Raw genomic sequence first — 20936 nt, forward strand, 5'->3', positions numbered from 1 at the left:
TTTTTTTTTTTTCTGCAGAGGCTGTTTATCTTAAAATGCTCTGTTTTCCAGCTTCAGGTCAAATACAAACATTCTCTGTTAGAAACTCAACACATGTAGTATTAAAAAAACCCCAATGTTTTCTTCCTCTTTTTTAAAACAAAAATAAGTGTTTAAGATCATACCAGTAACAGTTTGATTCTGTTGTGAAAAATGCAGGGTTTAGATAAGGATGCCTGTTGAGTCATCTAAGTTGAACCAAAAGAGAAAATGGTGCATTAGATGAGTGTATGTCATTGTTTTGGATAAGAAATGACCACTTTCTTTAATATGGAAGCATCTGGTTTTGTGAGTTGCACGAAAAGGAGTGGTTTCAGGTTTCATTTATTAATCAGGCTGTCCTGGTAGGTGGTGATCACTGGTACATACAGTTTCTCTTTGTGGAGTGGTGTTAGTAGGGGTGCTGAGAGCTGCAGAACATACACATTTCTTTCTTGTTTGAATAAAATTATAGAATTGTTTTGATTCGAAAAGACCTTTAAGACCATCAAGTCCAACTGTAAGCATAGCAGTAACAAGTTCACCACTAAACCATGTCCCTAAGCACCACTTCACAGAATCACAGAATGTTAGGGGTACGTGTCTTTTAAATACCTACAGGAATGGTGACTCCATCACCTTCCTGAGCCGCCCTTCCAGTGTATGACAAGCCTTTTGGTGAAGAAATGTTTCTTGATGTTCAATCTAGATGTCCTCTGCCACAACTTGAGGCCATTTCCCATTATCCTATTGTTTATTACGTGGGAGACCAACCCCCACCTTGCTACAGCCTCCTTTCAGGTAGCTGCAGAGAGCAGTAAGGTCTCCTCTCAGCCTCCTTTTCTCTGGGCTCAACAACTCCACTTCTCTCAGCCACTCCAAATAAGACTTGTGCCCTAGAACCAGTTTTGTTGTCCTTTTTGGACATGCTCCACCACTTCCATGTCCTTCTTGTAGTGGGGCCCACAAACTGAACATAACTGAACATAACCAGTGTGGAGAAAAGGGGGCAGTCACTTCCTTAGTCCTGATGGCTACTTTGGTTCCAGCCAGAATCATCTTGGCCTTCTTGGCCATGGAGCATCTTTCTATTAATTCACAATGCATTAGGTATTATTTCTGTTCTTATGCTCTAGATAACATTTCTGTTAACTTTTAAATTATATACTAGCATTTGACATGGAACTATATTCTCTTTGGATGTTTTTTACTGTAGAGTTTTACTTATTTTGAGAGAATGCTTTATTTCATTTAAAAAACCCCAGAGCTTGGAATGTTTTTATATTACTACTGCTGCCAACAGTATATTTAAGGAAAATCTAACAGCAATTTTAAAAAAAAAGTGCCTGCTGTAGTGTTTTTTCCCCTCCCCTTAGAATGAAAAGAGCTCTTTATAAAAAAAAAAAAGGCAGAAGCATCACATCAAAAAATAGTTTTTAATATTACTAGAGCCAAGGTATACAGCAGCATCTCTTGATACATATCAAAGAGACAGAGTTTTGTCCAGGTATAGTTCTGCAAGTTTTTACTATTTAAGTCACAAAATTATTTTTACTGTATCTCATAAGTAATATCTGGGCATAACTATTGATCAGTTCATTAGCCAAGAATTTTTCTTTTATAACTACAAATGCTTAGTGTTAAGGAGAGGAAGAAATGAAAACAATACACTTTCTGCATAGTAGAGAAAGCTTTCAATTTATCTCATTTGCTGGAAAACTGAAATAGGTTAAGTACTTGTAATATTCTTTAAGAAGTTTCTTGTCTTGATAGATATCTGTTTAGCCAAAGGATAATATATTTTAAAATTAAACCTCTTCCATATTCCTCCTCCCAAAAATAAACATCTTAAGTCTTTTTCTGTAATGTGAAAAGAAGGGAAGAATAGTTTCTCTCAAATGTGTCTTGGAATCTACTCCATTTACTATTTTGCCATTATAAATTGATTCTTGGCGATTTGTTTACTAGTGCTGCAGATGCAAGTGATTTTCAGATAAAACAGAAGTTATCAGTCATTTTTCTGACTGTAGTACTGAGTAAAAAAAAAAAAAGCTATTTCATGAAAATGGTATTTTTTGGAAGCTCTGCTTCCCAGCTCCTCCTGAGACTGATTTAATCTGGCAAAAACGATGACTTCAGCAGCGGTGTCTGCTTTTAATGTGCTGACTCATTCATTAGTCATGAGATCTAGTTTTCTTTCTGGGAAGCACTAAATCAGCTTGGGTTTATCTCTGGATTACGGGACAGTAGTTGTAACAACCATCGGAAAAATGGTTCTGATAAACGTTTCCTTGAAAACACCCTTATATTCTGAGAACAACCTTAGAGACTTTGAGGCAAGTGAGGCAGGGATCCAATGCAAAAACAAATTATCCATAGTACAGTAATTATGGTGGTGACTGAAAACTGTTGTCCACAAAAAGATCTGGACCAGAGCACAGGCTGCATTCTGGCAACCTCAAGTGTTCACCTTTCACAATAGAACACTCATGTTTGTGTGCAGTTTCATCTTTTATTTTAAGACAGAATCTGAGAGTGAGTGGGATGAGTATGTGGGATGGATGTGTGGGACAGAGGAAGGAAGGTGACTAGTGATGGTCAGCTGTGCTGGCAGAGGAGCAGCCCATCCATGGAGGTCATATATACCCTGGTTTTGACATTTTGAAGATAATATGCTGTATCAGTGGCATCACTCCTTCTAGAGCCTCTTTTGGGAGTACTTGTTTGCTATTTGTGCTAAGACCTGTTTTGTTGTTGTTGTGTTTGCTTTTCTTAACAAGCACTGAAGTAACAAGAGCTTCTCTGTTTCTCTGCAGCTTTTACGAGAGTTGAAGCACCCTAACGTGATTGCATTGCAGAAGGTTTTCCTTTCTCACAGTGACAGAAAGGTTTGGCTGCTGTTTGACTATGCTGAACATGATTTGTGGGTGAGTACAGATTTCCCTGAGTGTTTGAGGTAGTGTAATATGAGCTTGTTCAAACTGACTTGTGTGTGGTGTACTTTTACATAGTGCAGAGATGCATAAATTTCTTGTTCTGTAATTCAGGGTCTAATTGACACCATGTTCTTTGTACACTTTAAAACCTGCAAAAGGCTATGCAGAATAATTTTCTTAAGTTAGAGTTCCTTCTGAAGTTAAAAGAATTTTCATGCAAGCTTTAATTGGAGATAAAGAAAGCATTCCTAAATTGAGGCCTTCTTAAAAGGTTCTGGAAATGTGTTTAATGTTTTTTCCTGCACACGCATACACAAAAAAAAAAAAAGGGACTGATTTACATAGAGATATAGTAGAAGTGTCCAGAATTCAGTTATCTAATTCTAAACAGTGAATTTGTGACAGTATGAGTGGAAAGAAAAAAAAAAAAAAGCCATGCTAATTGGGCCTACTGATGGTTTTTCACTATGGGGAAGAGAAGCAGAGACACTAAGGTCTCTGTTTTTACAATACTGTTTCATTTCATTTATTGTAGAGGTGGACATCAATGACATAATGAGTTGAACGTGGATACAAATAGTCAAGCTCCACGCCTATTGATAAGATATGACTGGCTTGGACCTAATTTAAACTGAGAGTAAGAGTAATCAATAAAATTTTAATTCCTTTGAAAATATAGGCAAGGAGAGGGAATGGTAACATTAATTCTGATGTTATTTTTTAAGGTTTCGGGAATTCAGAAGTTGTTATTACTAGTGTTGGTGACAAATTGTTCACTTTTTTGTACTTAGCTCCTAAGAGCTAAAAAAAATGTACTTGTAAATGACACAAAATTGTAATCTGGAAGCAAAGTAAACTTAGACCATGTGAAAAAGATATTTCTGGCTCGGAACAAATCAAGTCATGGTGTTTCATTCCCCTTAATATGCTTTAAAAATATTTAATTTCTCCTAGGGGGTAGCAGCTTTGTGCTTTAAAAGTTTTCTTCATCAAAGTCTAGTGTACACTGAGAGTTAGTGTATTTCTCACAACTGGTGACAGCGATGAGTAGGAATGCAGCTGAAAACCCTGTATGGACAGAATTTACCCAATAAGTTTACTCATTTTACAGAACAACCACAACAAACACATTTTACTGTTACATTGAATGACATGTTTAAAAACACCTTTTTTCTAACCTTTTCCATTTAATTTATTTTGGACGTGTTTTTTTACACTGCATGGTGATTTTTCACATGATCTAACAGCTTTAGATAAAGAATGACTGCAGTCTGTTCTTACCACTTCTCACATCTGGCTGGGTATTGGTCATAATCTCAGTGAAGTTAATTCTTTTCTGTTACACGAGACTGAAATGTTTGTTACACTAGATATTTGATGTGAACTGGTCTCCCACTTCTTAACTCACTTTTTTTTTTTCCTATGGGACATGCTACACAAATCATTTCTCCTTTCCTTTATAAGTGCCCATGTTTCCTTGCTTCTTATGCCTTTGCCAGGAATTCCTTTTCCTCCCTTGCATAAAGTTAGCCATGTTCAAGGCACTTTTGGTTCTGGCTTAACCTTGGTCCTCATTTCCTTTCCCGTCAGCACTTCCCAAGCATCGCTCTTAATTCCCCTTTTGTCTCTTTTGCTCACTCCCAACTTTGTGTCTTTTTCCACGCTGCCTCCTACACATGGAACAGCCTCCCAATTAACGTACGTAAAGATCCTTCACTATCCTCCTTCAAAAAACTCCTAAAAATCCACTTATTTTGTAACGCATTTCAGTAATAACAACCACTTGTCATTCTGTCTGTGTTGTGTTGTGTTTTGCATTTCCTGTGCTTTACAGCTTGTACCCTTTCAGCTCTTTGGGGTAGAAACTGCAGTAGGGAAGGACACATTTTGTTACTGCATAGCACCAGGTGCTTTTCCAGCACTACATAAAGCCAAAATAAATCTATTCATGGTGGGTATTAGTTTAGAAGAATTTAAACTTTGGGAATTTTAGATGTGCTGTCACTAGCGAGATGTAGATTCCAAGAGACCAATGGTTTCAAATGTAGGTAGATTTAGAATTATTTACCAAAATTTCTATGGTAGTAGCTTTCTGTTCAAAGCTGCTCAGCTTTAGTAACTCTTCTTGGCTTCAATGAGAAGAGTAAACTCTCATCACTTACAAATATCAGATTAATTAAAATCATTAAATTTTTCAGCTTCTGTACTGGAAATATTTGGCAAGAGTTGAATAAAATATACTAGATGCTATCTTATTCTTTTCATTCTGTAACACTGAAAAAAAAGTCCTGTTCCAAAGAGGAAAAGTGGTGTTGCCAGCTAAGTGGATTAAAAAAATTATTTTATGGTGAGCAAGAACATTTTTTTCCTTTGCATTTAATTTCCAAGGATTAGACTGCTCAGATCTGAAACATGAGTATAGATAGCAGCATACTTCATAAATTGCTATGACTCTGTTGGTACTATTACTAAGGGCTGAAGAAAACTATGGTAATTTGAACTACTTTTGACAGGTATTGATGAGGACATTATGTTGTTCTTGCCTACAAGTCTATTCACAATTTAATAATTAAGCCTATCAAAGATTTTTCCATCATTAACTCCCAAATTATGCTTTACAAAACAAAGCCATTAATCAGATTATAATAAAGAATGTTTAAGCATATAGGAATTCTTTTGAGCAACTGTTTTATAACTCTTGTTTGCCTTTTTACCAAAATTCTTAGTGTAATCCACAAATTATTTCCTTATGATTTTTCTTGGCTATTAGTCTCTGTCATCTGGTAAAGTTCTAAGGCTACTGGGTGTGTCACAGATGTTAATTTATAGTGTATTGTCTGCACTGCATCACTGCTTATATATCCTCATACTATGAAATAAATGCAAGATTCTGTGACTTGTATCTCAGGAGCATCTGATACAAGGTTAAAAACATGTATGTCCACAAATCCCATTGAGTATCTCTTACATCATAGGTCACATCCTTTTTTTAATTCCTGGTAACTGGCTTAAGTCTCACACCTTTATATTCCAATTGCCTGAAGCTCTGGGCTTCTGATGTTCATAGCAACAGAACCTACCATCTCCTATTCCTTCTTTTCTGAGGGACATTCCTTTTCCAGTATCTGCTTGTAAGGTCTCGGTTGGCTTTAATCCAAATTCTATCCAGTTTTTCTGCCATAATTAATGTTTAAACAAAAAAAATGTAATTTGTAATTCAGTTAACGCATAACTGAGTTAAGATTAAGTCTGTGAGTGGAACTGATGCTACATATAATTTACACATTTATTTGCAGTACACAGAACTAAATAATCTTACAAAGCTTCACATGGATGGAATCTTTTGAAGAAAAAGTATAATTGCTTCAACTGATGTGTGGTTTTTTGCTATGTTATTTTTTGACCCTTTTGTTTTTTAAAAAACAATGCTTTAAATGCATGAGTTTTTGCTTCTATGTCCCTAAGGAATAATTTACCTTCCTATTCAACTTTTACATATGTTCTTATTTTACCTTAAGAACAGTCTTAAGTTGTATTCTGCTGTCCAAAATTTCTTCTGTAAAGCTCATCCACTTAAAGACATTATTCAAATTTATATTAAATATATTAAATGCATTATGATTGTGTAATTTGACTTTAAGAAAAGTTTGATACAAATGAGATCTGCTCTGGAGGTGAATTTTATTTGTTGTCAGTGTAGTTACTTCTATCTATTGGGGAGATATATAATTCGTAGAGCTTTTCTTTTATTCCTAGTTACTCCTATACTCTACAGCATGAGATTTGTATCATATGGAAATATTTTCTAAAGCAAAGGTTTTTGTTTTTAATACTGCAGGTAAGCACACATTCAGTGTCTTCAATTCTATGGTCTCTGTATTTTTAGTTAACATTTTTGATAGGTTATCCACTTTTCCAGCTGTGGTACAGGGTTAATTTTCAGGCCTATTTAACTGCGTGTAACTTCAAAGCTTTAGGATCCCCTTTCTGGAAATCTCTGTTGTAATTAAAACAAGAAGTTCCCAAGTATTGTTTTTATCTTGTTCTGAAATCCATTAGAGATTTTTATCACAGTAAAATGTGTTGCCTGTGTTTTACAGCCATACAAAACATCCTCGGTTCATAATAAGTAATTAAACAAATTATTAACTGCAATTTGATAATATTGGGTGTGATGACACATTTACTATGAGACCAGTTAAATCATTATCTGGTATTTTTTTAGGTATGGCTGAATGTTCCTCTCTTATATCAGATTCTAATGATCTCTAGTAACTTAACTGCTTGGCAGCAAGTACCTCTGAGAAACTTGGAGAAAAATTAATCTTGAAATTATTGTTGATATAAATATATGGAAAAGCTGGATTTATGTGAAATACTTGTTATGTATTCTGCTTCTAAAAAATACAGGATAGAGTTTGTAAGCATAGCCGTGTATATCTAAAAATAGTCTTCAAGTACTGGAAAGGAGAAAATAACCTTTTTATGTGTGAATTTTGTAACATTAGCTGACTCTTAAAATTCAAATAAATGTATTTCATTTCAGCTAACAGCATTTTGAATAATGTTCTTATATGTAAATGAAATAAAAGGTTTTGCATGCTGATTTGTGCAATAAATGGGCACATTTATTTAATTATGTTTTCAGATAGATCTCAGTTTTAAAGTCTTTCTGAAATATAGTGTAATCAACTATAGTTTCCTTCCACTGGGCTTCAGTTTAGCTCTTAGTCATGAGGATAACTCGGATCCTAGTTGATCACAAATATTTTTATATATATGAAAAACTTTTTTTCCTCAGTGTAGCATTTTTTTGTTTGCTCTTTTAGTTTTCTCTAGTTATGTATGTAATTTTTTTCAATTCTGTCATATTCCATCAGGTGATTCTTGGTCTGTTGTGTGCAGTTTTACCAATATAGGACTTCATTAGCTGGCAGAAGAATGTAAGAATTGTTGGGGCAGGAGGGAATGGGATGGTATAGGTTTTGATTACTTTTAAGTTACAATTTTTATGATCAGCCATTGCTATATGAAGTCTTTATGACATGATTTCTCTCTTTCAAATATAAGAGATAGGGTCTTTTTGACACTAAAAGGCTGGTTGGCTATTGTTGATAGCTGTCTGTCCTGAGAATGTGCTTGTCATTCACAAAACTTGGCTTTTTTGCTGGAATTATAGGGATTTAATTATAGGGATTTGAGGGTAGTTTTTGGGTTTATTTTCTGTACCATGAAGTAAGAGACTTGGAGGAAACAACAGGTAGGAACAGACCTCAAAGAGAGAGGCAAGGTTGCAAAACCATAGTGTATGAAGAATTAATGTGAGCAAAGTGTCCTGAATACTGAGTGTTTCAGATACATACTGAAAGGGTAGCTGGATTCTGAAGGGTTTTATTATCATACTCTAGAATTACTTTGACATATTAAGGTCTGAAAGACCCCAGAAAAACCTAGGAAAATTCTAATGTATCTGTTTCTGTCTGCTCTGTGCTTCAAAGCTTGGGCAGCTGAAGCAAGTTGGCTTTAGAAAAAGTTAGTGTATTAAAACTCTTTTCACTCTGGTATTAGAATGTTGACCTCTTGTCACTTTGAAATGGACTTTGCATTAGGCAGTTTTGTTTATGACATTCTAAAGAAGATAACTTGATGATGGCTGTGTACCAGAATCATTTAGAGGGAGTGTGTTGAGGAGCATTTTTTTTCCCCTCTCCTCTTTTGAAGGACTGCTAGGTGTTGATTGCTGTAGTGCTTCCAAAATTGGAAACCTCAGCGTGGAACTACTTTTAACCCACTGTTGTTTTGATTTTGTTTTATTTTACTTGTAATATATCTTTGAAAAAATTTTAGTATCCAGAACCTTGCTGTCTGAAATGACTTGTAAGTGTAGACTTATGAAGCTGTAATATGTTTTGGGAACAACAAAAAAGTTACTCAGGTTAGTTTGGTTTATCTTTGCTTCCTGCACAGTTATTTTTTTTTTTATACCACCTTTAGATTTTGATACATTCCTCTTCAGTTTTTTAAGTGCTTTACATTTAACACTCAATAATATTAGTTACCTTTGTTTTGGCATTGGTTGCTGAAGAGACAAGATGAAAATAACTTGAAAATGAGGTTTGAAGCCATATAACCTGAGTCTTCCTCTTGACTTCGGAAGGGATTTCATATGTATCCAAAATTCCGTGTCTTTAGTATTAAAATGTAATTTTACTTTTTACAGGAACATTGTAATTCTGTTTTATTCTCAAATGTTGGATTAGCAATTAAAGAGTTTTTGCAAAAATGCTTGAGCAGACAGACATTTCATCAGGGCGAGACATCTGCATTGACGTGATTGCATTTCAGCTTGACAGAAATGCATATAATTTTGAAACAAGCATTGCCTTAAGCAGTAGAACCTAAGTCAGATTTTCTAGGGCGTTGTATCTTGAGGTCTATGGATCATCATAGACCTGCTGAGGTAAGACCTCACACTGTAACTTCACTTAGTCAGACATGCATCAAATCTCTCCTTTAGCTGATTTCTTACTTTCAGGAAAACTTTCCAGGTCTAACTTGTTTGTTTCAATCTCTGTCATACTGAACAGCAATTCTCCTAATTTGCTACATGAACACAGAGTTTGTTTGCATCAGCTTGACTTCCTTGGAAGCAGGCTAAAATTAGGGCCTTTTGAATGCTTGGTACGTGCTTGGTAAATACAAGGGATTTTCATGAAAGAAAGAGCCTGGAGAAGAGGAGGCTCTGGGGAGACCTTATAGAGGCCCTGCAGTACCTGAAGGGGCTGCTTAAAAGCTGGGAAGGAACTTCTTAATGAGGGCATATAATGATAGGGCAAGGGGTAATAGCTTTAAACTGGAAGAGGTGAGATTTAGGTTAGACATTAGGAAGAAATTCATCAGTGTGTGGCTGGTGAGATGCTGGCACAGTTTGCCCAGAGGAGCTGTGGCTGCCCCCTCCCTGGAAGAGTGTTCAAGGCCAGGCTGGATGGGGCTTGGTATGCACCTTGGTAACACAGAAGACAGATGAACTACTAGTTTGAATGCCGTTCCATGAGTCACCACTATTTTCTTTCTGAATGCTTAGCTCTGTTTTACTACTTTATTATCTTTTTTTATCTATTGTCTTATTTTTATCTATTGTCTTAGCTTTGCTAAAGTTAAAATGGTCTTGCTGAAATAAGCCAGTTAATCTGTTTCTCCCTTCAATTTTTTTACATTTTTTGAGGTTGAAAATTGGGAATATGCAGTTAGTAAACAAAGACAAGAGTTCCCAAGGTTGCAAATAGCAAATTACAGCAAGCCTCTTGAAACATCACTGCTTTATAGAATGTAAAAAATTTGTACTTTAATGTTGGTCAATGAAGTAGTAATTTAATTAAGAATAGAGACTTAAAGCCACTGCTTCAAAACTGATGCCTTGCTTAAATTAAGAATATGTAAAAGCAATATAAATATTTTATATTATGTTTCTTTCTAAAAGTGAATACCTAATTTGCTAACAACATTTTTGGAATCCAGTTAGCAGCAACATGTTGTTAAGATTTAGGAATCTGAAAATACAGATGCAGAAAAAAGGAAACCAACTTGGCTACTTTTGCTGAATAGTTTTGAAAATTGGTTAGGGTTTCATTTACCTCAAATGACAAGTGTTCTTCTTTCATTTTGAATGATCTTAGATATTATCTATCAGGAGAGTTTGCATCTACAGTGTTCTAGTGAACTGTGTTCTAGTTAAGATGAAAGTATGGCTTGATAATACTGGGGATGAGTTTCTTTTCTGTAGCATGTGACTAATGTGCATTTGGCCAATTAAGACTAAATTTTTGCTTTTTTGCGGTTGTGGCCAGGTGGTCTATCAGAACAGGGGAGTCAAATTAGCTTTAGGGTGTGACAGTGAAAAAAGACGGGCAGAATGCTGAAGCTGTCAAGTTGTTCTAACTTTTCATTTGTTTCTGTTTCAATGCTCTTCTTAATTTTTATTTGTTTTTAATTTGAGACATATTCTTCCACAACACTGCTAGGCCCAGATAAGATATATTTCTGAAAGTATAAAGGGATAAGGAAAAACTTGGACTTGCTGCATCCACTAGAAAAGATGCTGTTCAGCAGTGGCACTTATTTGCTTTTCTGTTTCTTAGATGGACGCTGCCATTAAAATTGCCACTGGGGGTTGGCTATATGTGTTGGTCTTTCTGCATATGGCCAGGTGCATACAAGAAATTGGGTGACTTACTTTTCTTAGAAAACTCTTGAGAGTAGGATTAGGTCATAAGCACTATGGGTTCATCCCTTTGGTATGGGGCAAATTCAGCTTTTCAGTTCCCTGTGCTATTTGGCCCTGCAATATGTTTTTAGATTAATTTTTGTTCAGATCTCAGTGCTGTGATGAGCTGAAGTTTTCCATTTGATAGATACAAACTTCTTTAGAGTAAGATGGCAAAAATAATCTTGTATTTTCTTTTGTAGGAAATTGTATTTTATCTAAAGGTGATGCCACTTGCTTAAAGCAAAACTGTCAATTTTAATTAACTTCTGCAATTCAGTAACTGCTTCAAGAAAGGAGCTTGCTTTGTTAGCCTTTCTGTCTGGGACAAACAAACATCAGAGCAAGATGATTTATAATGTGTCCAAGTGCAAGCTCTGCCATCTTCTGGAGCATGAGCCAGGTTTGTTAAGTGTGTTGGTGATCCTCCACTGGCACATCTGGCTGGGTAACTTAGCTTAGTGGTGCACTGATTTGTTGTGCCAGCTCTGGTTTAGAGGTAACTTTTATACCTGAAGCTCAGTGTAAGGGCAGATTATCTGCCTCAAATGTTCACCTAGGTGTTCCTGTGAAATGGGAGGGAGAGGGATGCTGCTGCTTCGAGTCACTATGGGAAAAACCTTCCCCTCCTCTACCTTGGTGTAGGTTCTGCTTTGCTGATCTTGTAGATGGCCCTAGTAGCTGCTTGATTAATAGTGTCTTTCTCCTGAATGGATTCTTGCATTGCTTTAAGGGTCTGCTCAGTCCTTTATTTTCTTGTGGGACAAAGCCTTTGGCAGGGTTCCAAATCCTTCGGAAGGAATTGGGGAGACACAGGGAACAACAGGGGTGGAAACCAGAGGCCACCAGCCTGATGTCTAGTGATGGAACAAGAGGGAATGGCTTCAAGATGCAACAGGGTAGGTTTAGACTGGCCATTAGGAAAAAGTTTACACAGAAAAAGTGGTCAGACACTGTAATAGGTTGCCCAGGGAGGTGGTTGAGTCACCATCCTTAGATATGTTTAAGGGCTTTTTAGATGTAGTGTTGGGGGGATATGGTTTAGGGGAGAACTTAGTGGAGTAGGGATGATGGTTGGACTTGATGATCCCAAGGGTCTTTTCCAAACTGAAAGATTCTGTGATTTATATGATTCAGTGTCATCACATTCGCTTCTTCCAGAGGGGCCGTGGTAGGGCCAGAGGCAAAACCTTCCTCCTCGGCAACTCTGTGGTTAATTGTGTCCAAGACGACCCTCTTTCATTTTCTACATGCCATGATGATAAGGCGTGGAGTTTTCTGTGGATCCTAGTTGGTTTTTAAATGGGTAGAGAAATTGCTTTTAGTGATTACATGCACCTTGAAAAAGGGCTGAGCTGCGTTTAGGGGTCAGTGTTGTGACCTTTGCTCCTGTATTTTTTCATACTCTGTCTTAAAGGTAGTAATTTAGGGGTTATGGTATTGTTACTACATTATAAAACATGTTGTAATTAGACATGAAGGCCATTATCTGGTGTGTTACTGCATTGTGTGTTACTGGAAGGTTGAAGTTGAAATTCTGACACAAAAGTTTCTTGTGACAAGAAAAAAACTTTCCAAAGGAAATTATTGCTTAAGGCTTTCCAGTATGTTTTTCAGAGTGGTTGCATAATTAAAGGATCAGTTACTATGAGCTTGTTTTGTTCACTGATCCTCATATTATAACCTAATAATAATAACCTCTATTTTTATAGATTTTTAACATACAGCCATCACTCTTGAAAGTGTAGTAGTGGAAGGCTTAGTGGGAATGTTGCTGCTCATAGACAGTAAGCAGCCTGTTGTTCTGATTTATTTGGAGTTTTTTGCTATTTTATATTTTTCTTTAAACAATATTTTCTACACCTTTACTTAGCACAATGTGACAGTGGCTAAAATACTAATGACAGCCAGAGGTAACATTTACCATGAGGAAATACTAACCTTGTCATTGAGAACAGTAGTGACAAACTGGGTTGGGGGATGGTGGTGAGGTGAGCAGAGGTCTAATGAAAGCATGGCCTTTGGCCACAGCTTGAACCTGTGTGGGGGAATGATCTTAAACTGGGCACATCCTGGTTAAAGAATTTGATAATTAGTAGTCTTAGCACTCTACAAGCTGGCATTTTGAATTGCTGTCAGTAGAAATACAAACTGCCTTTATTATTGCTGTCTTTTGAAAAGCACAACTAAAATCTGGTTATTTGAGATGCTTCTTTAGATCACCTTCAGAAAGGAGATTTTTTTTGTTGTTGTTTATATTTTATTTTTAATACGAATGAATGGATTTAGTTGTTTGTGGAATGCTAATGTTAAGACTGGGTTTGTGCTTTGCATAGCCCCCCATGTTGTCCAAGGCCTGAAAAGGTAGAAAAGCCTCAATACACTTTATTTCTCATACATGGTAGCAAAATCAAACTTAAACCCTTTATCTCAGCATTGATCTTACAACAGATGTTAATTAGCTTATAAATATTTAGTGGTCTCTCAGCAATCTTTTCGTGATCTTTTTTTGATTCCTTTGACTGACTACTGCTGGGGTTCCTTTCTGTATTCCATGTTTTCAAGTGGTGTTTGTCCTCTACTGGGCTGTCTGATTTCTCTAACCCAAGAGCCTCCAGCTTGTCATCATCAATGAAGTATGCAGTCAAAACTTGGAAGAGAGAATATAACCATTTTTAGATATTTGAACATGATCTTATCCTAATGTTTTGTGTTGTAGGGTTTTTAGAATTATGTCTTCCCCTGAGCCCCTAAATATTTATTTAATCTCAATCTGCTGGGATTCTAATTTAGCGGGGAGCAGTAAAATAGTTGCAGCCACTCTTCCCATGGGTTTTCTTGGAGAGGAGGGAAGGTGTGAAAGCCTAGAGTGTGATCCTCTTTCTGGTAGATACTGCTGGTTTGGAAGCTTCTGCTCTAGCAGGTGAGGATAAGAGGATCCCAACTGGGGAGGAGGGAGGGAGGAGAGTGTCTAAGACCCTTTACTGGAGGTAAGTAGCCAGCTGTTTTTTAAAGCAACTAGGAGAAGAAAACCAATTAAAATTTTGAGCACATCACTACTACTTTTAATGGCAAAGTTCAACAAACTTGGTATTTCATTCCATTATTTAGTATTAGTTTTTAAAGAAAACAACACAACAGAAAAACCTTTTGACTTCTCTAACATGCTTCATGTTTCTACTTGTTTTATTTCTAGCATATTATCAAGTTTCACCGTGCCTCAAAAGCAAATAAAAAGCCCATGCAGTTGCCAAGATCTATGGTTAAATCCCTACTCTACCAGATCCTTGATGGAATCCATTACCTCCATGCAAACTGGGTGCTTCACAGAGATCTGGTAAGTATTGCATGTGCTACCTGGTTAAGAAAGTTTCACGTGCATGTTGTTGGGTAGGAGAAGAAAAGTCCCTATTAGTAATCTTGCGTATCGATCCGTACAGCTCTTCCTGTTATTGTTGCAGGGGACCAACGGAGACTTTAAACATGAAAACAAACTATGTTTTTGCATTGTTTTTATCTGATTCATCTGAGCTTGGACAATGATGCAGGATGCGGTAAAAGGACTGCAGATATCAATATATGAAAACAGTACATGAGCCAGCTGATATATGTTGGTTCAACATTCTGATAAGTTTGTGGACAACGTTTAAAAGGCATTTAAGAGGGAAGTGATTGATACCTTTGCACATTGTTTGGCTTCTGTGCCAGCTACCATAAAAGCTAGCGAAAGAGTATTTTTTTCATGGAGTATTTCTTTTCCATGTGGTATTTTTTTGACCGTGGGAAGAGAACTGTGAAAGAGTTATCATCCTGAAATTTCTCATGACCTGAAGTGGCTCTTTAAGCTGACTGTGGATTTCAAGGGCAGCCAAGTGCCTTGTCTTAGTTACCCTTTTCCCCTTCAAGTTTCCCACTGCTCTTCGTACTTAAGTGCCACCAAGGGTTAGAGAAAGAAAAATACTAATATGCATATCATGTTTGCTGCCACTTGTATTGTAGTAAGAATTTTTTGCATGAGTCAAAAAACATGATGGTTAACATGCTGAATCTATCTTTGCAGGTATGTTCTTGTAACATCAGTAGTAGATATGGTAGGAAACGTAGTATAATCTGTGTCTAAAGGCACTTCTTTTCTTCAGTTATTTTTCATAGTTGTGCCAGTTTATCAAAATAGAGATACATGTACAAATTACTCTGAGGGAAATTTATTTAATTTCTGTCGTAAGACCAAATAACAGTGGCCAGAAGTGGCATTTCAGGTTTTTTGTGTGGATATTTTTTTTGAACCTCATTCTTTGGTTTTTATTTTATTTTTATTCTGCCATAAGCAGAAGCAGGAAGCAAGTATGACCCTGATTTTACTTATTTATACATTTACTTATTTACTTATTGTTACAATTGTTACAATTACTGCTTTCCTCAGGAGACAGCTGTTGCTTTGGCACAGTACTGACATGTAATTAGACACAGCTTGAGAAGGAACACCTGAAAAGTCTGTATTCAGCTATGTTTAAGGGAAGAAGGATATGTGTTCAAGGGGCTATTAAATATATATACACTCAAGTACCATACAGGAGCTTGATACCTTGATACGAAATACAAGATGGTAGCTAATATAACAACAACAAATACTCTGGAGAATTTTGTTGCCAGCATTGCTACTTGCAGCCTGCAGTGCCAGGGGATTTGTGTGACTGGTGCTGCTGCTTTGCAGGTCTTATCTGCTGTTTATGAGCTGCAAGAAAGCTGGTGCCTAATGTTTCCACTTTTTTCCCTTGGAACTTTGCAAGGTGATGGTTGCTGCTATGAGAAAGATGCCTGTTTTTCATGGCTCTGGAATGCTGATGCTTGACTGATGTTGGAATAATTGAGAAGGGAGAGGAACAGAAATTTCTGAAGTAGTAATGTGTTCTTGGTATGCGAATAAATAAAAGCTAATGGATTCTGGGATACCTCAGTGAGAGAAGGGGAACCATTTTTAAAGAATACATTGATAGACTGATGATTTAAAGATGTATTCAGAGTAATTTACCTTTTTAAAAATTACTGCTGCTTTCTGAAGGATTCAAGTAGCTCAAATAGTTATTTTGTATCTTAAACACAGTAAGAAAAAGGCAATGTTATTCTGGATGTGTGCTGTCTACTCTTGAAGATAGGAGCTTATGTAATCATTTAGCTACCAGTTTAAATTCTCAGTTAACCAGAATTTTCATATAACTCTAATTTTTATTCATATGCTCATAGCTGTGATTTTTTGCTTCTAAGAATGGTACCTCAGGCATGATTTTACAGGAATCATTTTCTTGCATAATAGGTAAATTTCAGCTCTTCAGTGTTTTCTTAAAGCTGAGGAGCAGTTTGGTGTTTTTCCCTTAGCTGTTTCAGTTTACATCCGCTGGAAAAATATTTTTCTATTTTATGTAAACCAAATTTTGCATCAAGACACCTTGTACTTTCCTGGTTTAATATAACTCTGTTCTTACTATTTTTAGTATGCATTTGGATGTAAACCAAAGATGGTGACATTCATAAAAGTCATATTAAGGATATCTCATTGTTTTGGTTTAAAAAAAAAAAAAAAATTATCCACGAATAATTATGATAATATTAGTAAAATTCTCCAGAGCCATGGAAATGACCTTTAAAATTTATTTAACAAATGTTTCAGTGAAAAACAGAAACATGGGAAGTAAGGTATTTGTGAGAGGACTTGCTTGGAGGTACTTGAAGAACATTGTTTAAATCTTAATTTGGTACTGTCTTAAATCAAAGAGCTCTTAAAGAACCTTCTTTTTTAAAACCCCCTGGTTCTCAAGGGATCTTTATTTTAAGATACCTTAAAATCGTTACTCTGAAATTATTTTTTAAGGTCAACAGTAGCCAGCAAAAGCATGACAGAGTGATAAAACTGGAGAACAGTGTGGACTTGCAGTCTTTTAATACATGTTCTGTCCTTGGGCCAAGCTAATGGATGGTTTGTACCACCAGGAGACAGTCTCGTTCCCTTTGTCACCAGCACTTGGCACTGCTATTCATTTGAATGGTCTGGCAGGTGACACTTGACTCATGGCAAGCTCATTCAGGGAGTTAAGCCCCACAGAAAGCATTAGTTTGTTGTGGTTTTTTCCTGCATAGCTCATTTTCTGCAGGATTAGCTCCCTGAGGGATCTCACTGGGAGCTAAGTGTGTGTGGGAACTGGCATGGAAGGAAGGGTCAGGCTGGAGGTGGTGGCAGGATGCTCAACAGGTCATTCTAGCATCATCTGCCATTAGACCAGATGATTTATTGTTATAATGCACCTTTTTGTTTCTTAAATTATAGTGCTAGTGTTTGTGATGTAACATGCTAAACTCTTCAACACAAATCCGAATAGAGGAAAGTGCCCAAACTGGAGGAAACTGTAACATGATACACTCACGATTCTAGAAATATGAAAATAATCAGTGTATCTTTCAGCTGATTGTAGTGTTTGTGTTACTTTGTTCCTGGTTTTCTTATCCTGAAGGTAGCTGAAAGGTCCTAAGTAATTTTTTAGGTATATTTTTTGACTGAGATGTAAATCTCTGTAAGATAAAAAAATATTAATAACTTTCTTTATGGCAAGATTCAAACCAGTACAGAATATGGGACTGGGAGCATTAGAGTTTTGATTTCTTTGACTTGAATTGTGTAAATTTATACACTTTGGAGTTGACATGTGTCATGTGAGAAATAACCTTTTGGTATTAAGATGTTTTTTTTTAAAGAGCCCTGTATATACCATGAGCTGTTCACTTGAGACATACAAAATTGTGCTTAAGTTCATAATGAGTTAGAAGATTCAGCACGTGGAGTACAGTGATTCAGAGCAGTATTATACCTTTGTCCCCTCTTCCCCCAGAGGAGAATTATTTATATTCTGCATGAATGTTCAGCAAAAGCCTTACCTTGCAGAGACATCTAAAAATGGATATTTTCCATAGACTGTTCACAGTGTGCATTCATGGTAGCAACAAAAGATTTTGCTGTTTGGCACTTTTTCTTTTGCTAATAGCCCTTTAAGTAGTTGATGTTAGTTGCTTAAGGACAAAAGCAGGCAGAGACCATTTCCTTTAGAACTTGATAAAAGCAATTTCTATTTGTAATAGGATGTATTTTCCCGGGGGGAGTTATTACCTATGAGATTCTTTAAGTGCACAGAAACCATATAGAGAAATTCATTTAAGTTTCCATTTACATCCTCGAGCATTTCTTTAGTCTTCTGCTTAAAGTTATTAAAGCTACTGGTTGAAAATCTTGGAAATCAAACTCACCAGACAAATAAAAAGATTCCTCCCCCTCCCCCTAGGATTGTGTTAAATGGTTGCTTTCAGCATTCTGGGAAACTTTCTTATTGTATAAGCTACCTTTGTAAAATAAGCCAAGTTCCTTCAGTGTTTTTGTTATAATTTTAAATACTCAGTGGTTACAGAGTTCCTGGTTTCTCTTGTATTGTCTCTCTACAGCTTTAGATTGTCTAAATTGATGGCTTATGTCATTCCACAAATTAAGGAAATTACCCCACTGCAAAAGTCCCTTATATGAACAACAGTTATATAGGTGAAAAGACTCGATGTTTGACACAATTTTGGAATCAAAATTTTGATTTACGTAGGGGGCAGGGTTAACATGTTCTGATGAAGCAATTGGTGTCCATGAGTCTTAGTACTGCAGAGATTGCAGACAAAGTCCATTTCACTCTGAGAATTGATTTGTGTAGTTCTGTTTAGAAAAAAGATTTAGGTGTTTAAAGTGTAAATGAGACACTGTAGATTTTAGATGAGGTGGTTCCCTGGGCGTGTTAGGATGTATAACTTCGTGTTGATGCAGGAGGCCGTGCTGCCTTTACTCTTCTCTCTGTGGTCCACTGTGATCCTTCTCCTTCTGGGAACTGGCAGACTGACATGAGTTAAAATTAGACTCACAAAGAAGAGGTTGATCTGTCTGCAGCTTCATTCCCCAGTCTGGTTCAGCACAGTTACACAAAGGCTTATGTAAGATGGATATATGGGCAGGACTGGTGGGTGTGTGGGAGTCAAGTGGACAAGGATAGGACATAAGGGAGCATTCAGTTTTCAGTGACATTGTCCTATTCTGTTGGCAGTGTTAAGTGTATGATCTGTAATCTTCTTCCTTAACCATGTTGGCACCTCTAAATTTCTAGGTGTCTAGCTTTTGGCCAGTAAGAATAAAACAAACACCTGAAATTTCTCAAGATATTTTAAGATTTCATGTTTGAGTTGAGTTTTTCAATAATGTAGTTGCAGTTGTTTGAAATATTTTTGTCAGCATCAGAGATGAGCCAGTGTGAGCCAGTTTTTCAAATCTGAGAGTTTACAGTTTATGATGTCAGTATAAATACACCTTCTTTGGCATTTAAAGCAAATGGGAACAGTGGTTGTAAGGAAAGGGTACTTCTGCTTCTGCTGTGGAAGAGAATGGGTGGCAATGTGGCAGACTGATGAAACCAAGTGACTAAATTCTGGAGCAAATTCTGGATGTAGGGTCCTTATATACTGCAGGACAGCTCTTGTGGTGGTATTCAGTGAAGAAAAGTGGTTGTAGTGAAAACTTAAGGATTGGTTTTGTCACTGAGAAAGACAGCAAACACTTTAGAGTTTTCAAAATGATAGATAAAAGAACAGTAAAGATAGTAATTGACTTCTGGCTTGTATTACTAAGACATACTGGAGAAAGAAATGGGGAAGAAAAGTAAAAACTATTTTGGTAGGAAATGGAATCAAAGGTTGATTTTTTTCAGAAGACACAGCTAATGGAGAGAGAAAGAAGAGACAGCAAAAGTCTTCCTGCAGTTCTGTTGTTCAGCCATCTGTGTGCACATGCCCTGTAACACTGTGCATCACTTTTCCTCACTGGTAGCCAAGGCTCACTTTTCTCAAGGTTTTTGTGATATCCTACCTCATGATTCCAGCCAGGCCCACATCTTAACTTGAGCTGCCCTTTTCTTGATACTTGAGCTGCCGAGTGGGCTAATCTGGTGATGATTCTGTGTCCATGTGTGGTTTTCTTAGTGTAACCCTTTCTCTCCAAATCAACCTTCTCACTAATTTCATTTGGGGAGGGAGGAGGCATCCAACTGTGGTAAAGACTTTTGCACTGGATTTCCATCTCCATCTTTTTATGTTACCATCCCCATGTGTCTTAAATGAGCTTTACCTGGGCTCTGCTCTGGAATTTTGCTGCCACATTGCACAACTCACTTAATTTGTCTTTATGTCCCAGTATGTTAGCTATTTATGGGTCTAATTTGTAGCTTATTTATCACTGCTTTATGTGCTAGGAAATCTTTGAGTGAAAGCAGTATAATAAGTGTAGCTTATGTAGTTAATAAATCTTTTGATTGTTTGATAGTCTTTTTCTAATGAGCTAGAAGTACTTAAAAAGACAAAAAAAATTTAAATTGCATGTTGTATGAAGGCACTAGAAGTTTTCTTAATTTCGTTAAGTAGATTCTGACTTACTTGTTTTCATGTCAAACCTTTTGAGAAATTAACTCTCTCATTGCTTATTAGTAGTAGTTTATAATATTGAAGTACTTCCTTATCATCTTCCCCATGCCCTCCCATGAACATTTTCTAGACCAAAAAATAATTAGGAAAGTTAGCTAAAAAGCAGCAGAATTTAAATGTTTTTTTTAAATGTCCCACTAGCATTTTGCTGAGCAAGCAACCTGTGGATT

The 20936-nt window shown here is 36.5% G+C and overlaps 1 protein-coding gene across 3 annotated transcripts in view; it reads left to right on the forward strand.

Annotated features, from left to right (window-relative positions):
* CDK19 (cyclin dependent kinase 19) overlaps nucleotides 1–20936 on the forward strand; it is a 122818-nt gene that overhangs the window by 42443 nt on the left and 59439 nt on the right. For all 3 annotated transcript variants that reach the window (XM_071741166.1, XM_071741167.1, XM_071741168.1), the window contains 2 exons: nucleotides 2835–2945; nucleotides 14414–14554. In XM_071741166.1, the coding sequence (XP_071597267.1) occupies nucleotides 2835–2945; nucleotides 14414–14554 (252 nt within the window). The remainder of the gene's footprint in view (nucleotides 1–2834; nucleotides 2946–14413; nucleotides 14555–20936) is intronic.

Source organism: Heliangelus exortis, chromosome 3 (genome assembly GCF_036169615.1).
Source record: "Heliangelus exortis chromosome 3, bHelExo1.hap1, whole genome shotgun sequence".
Taxonomy (NCBI): domain Eukaryota; kingdom Metazoa; phylum Chordata; class Aves; order Apodiformes; family Trochilidae; genus Heliangelus; species Heliangelus exortis.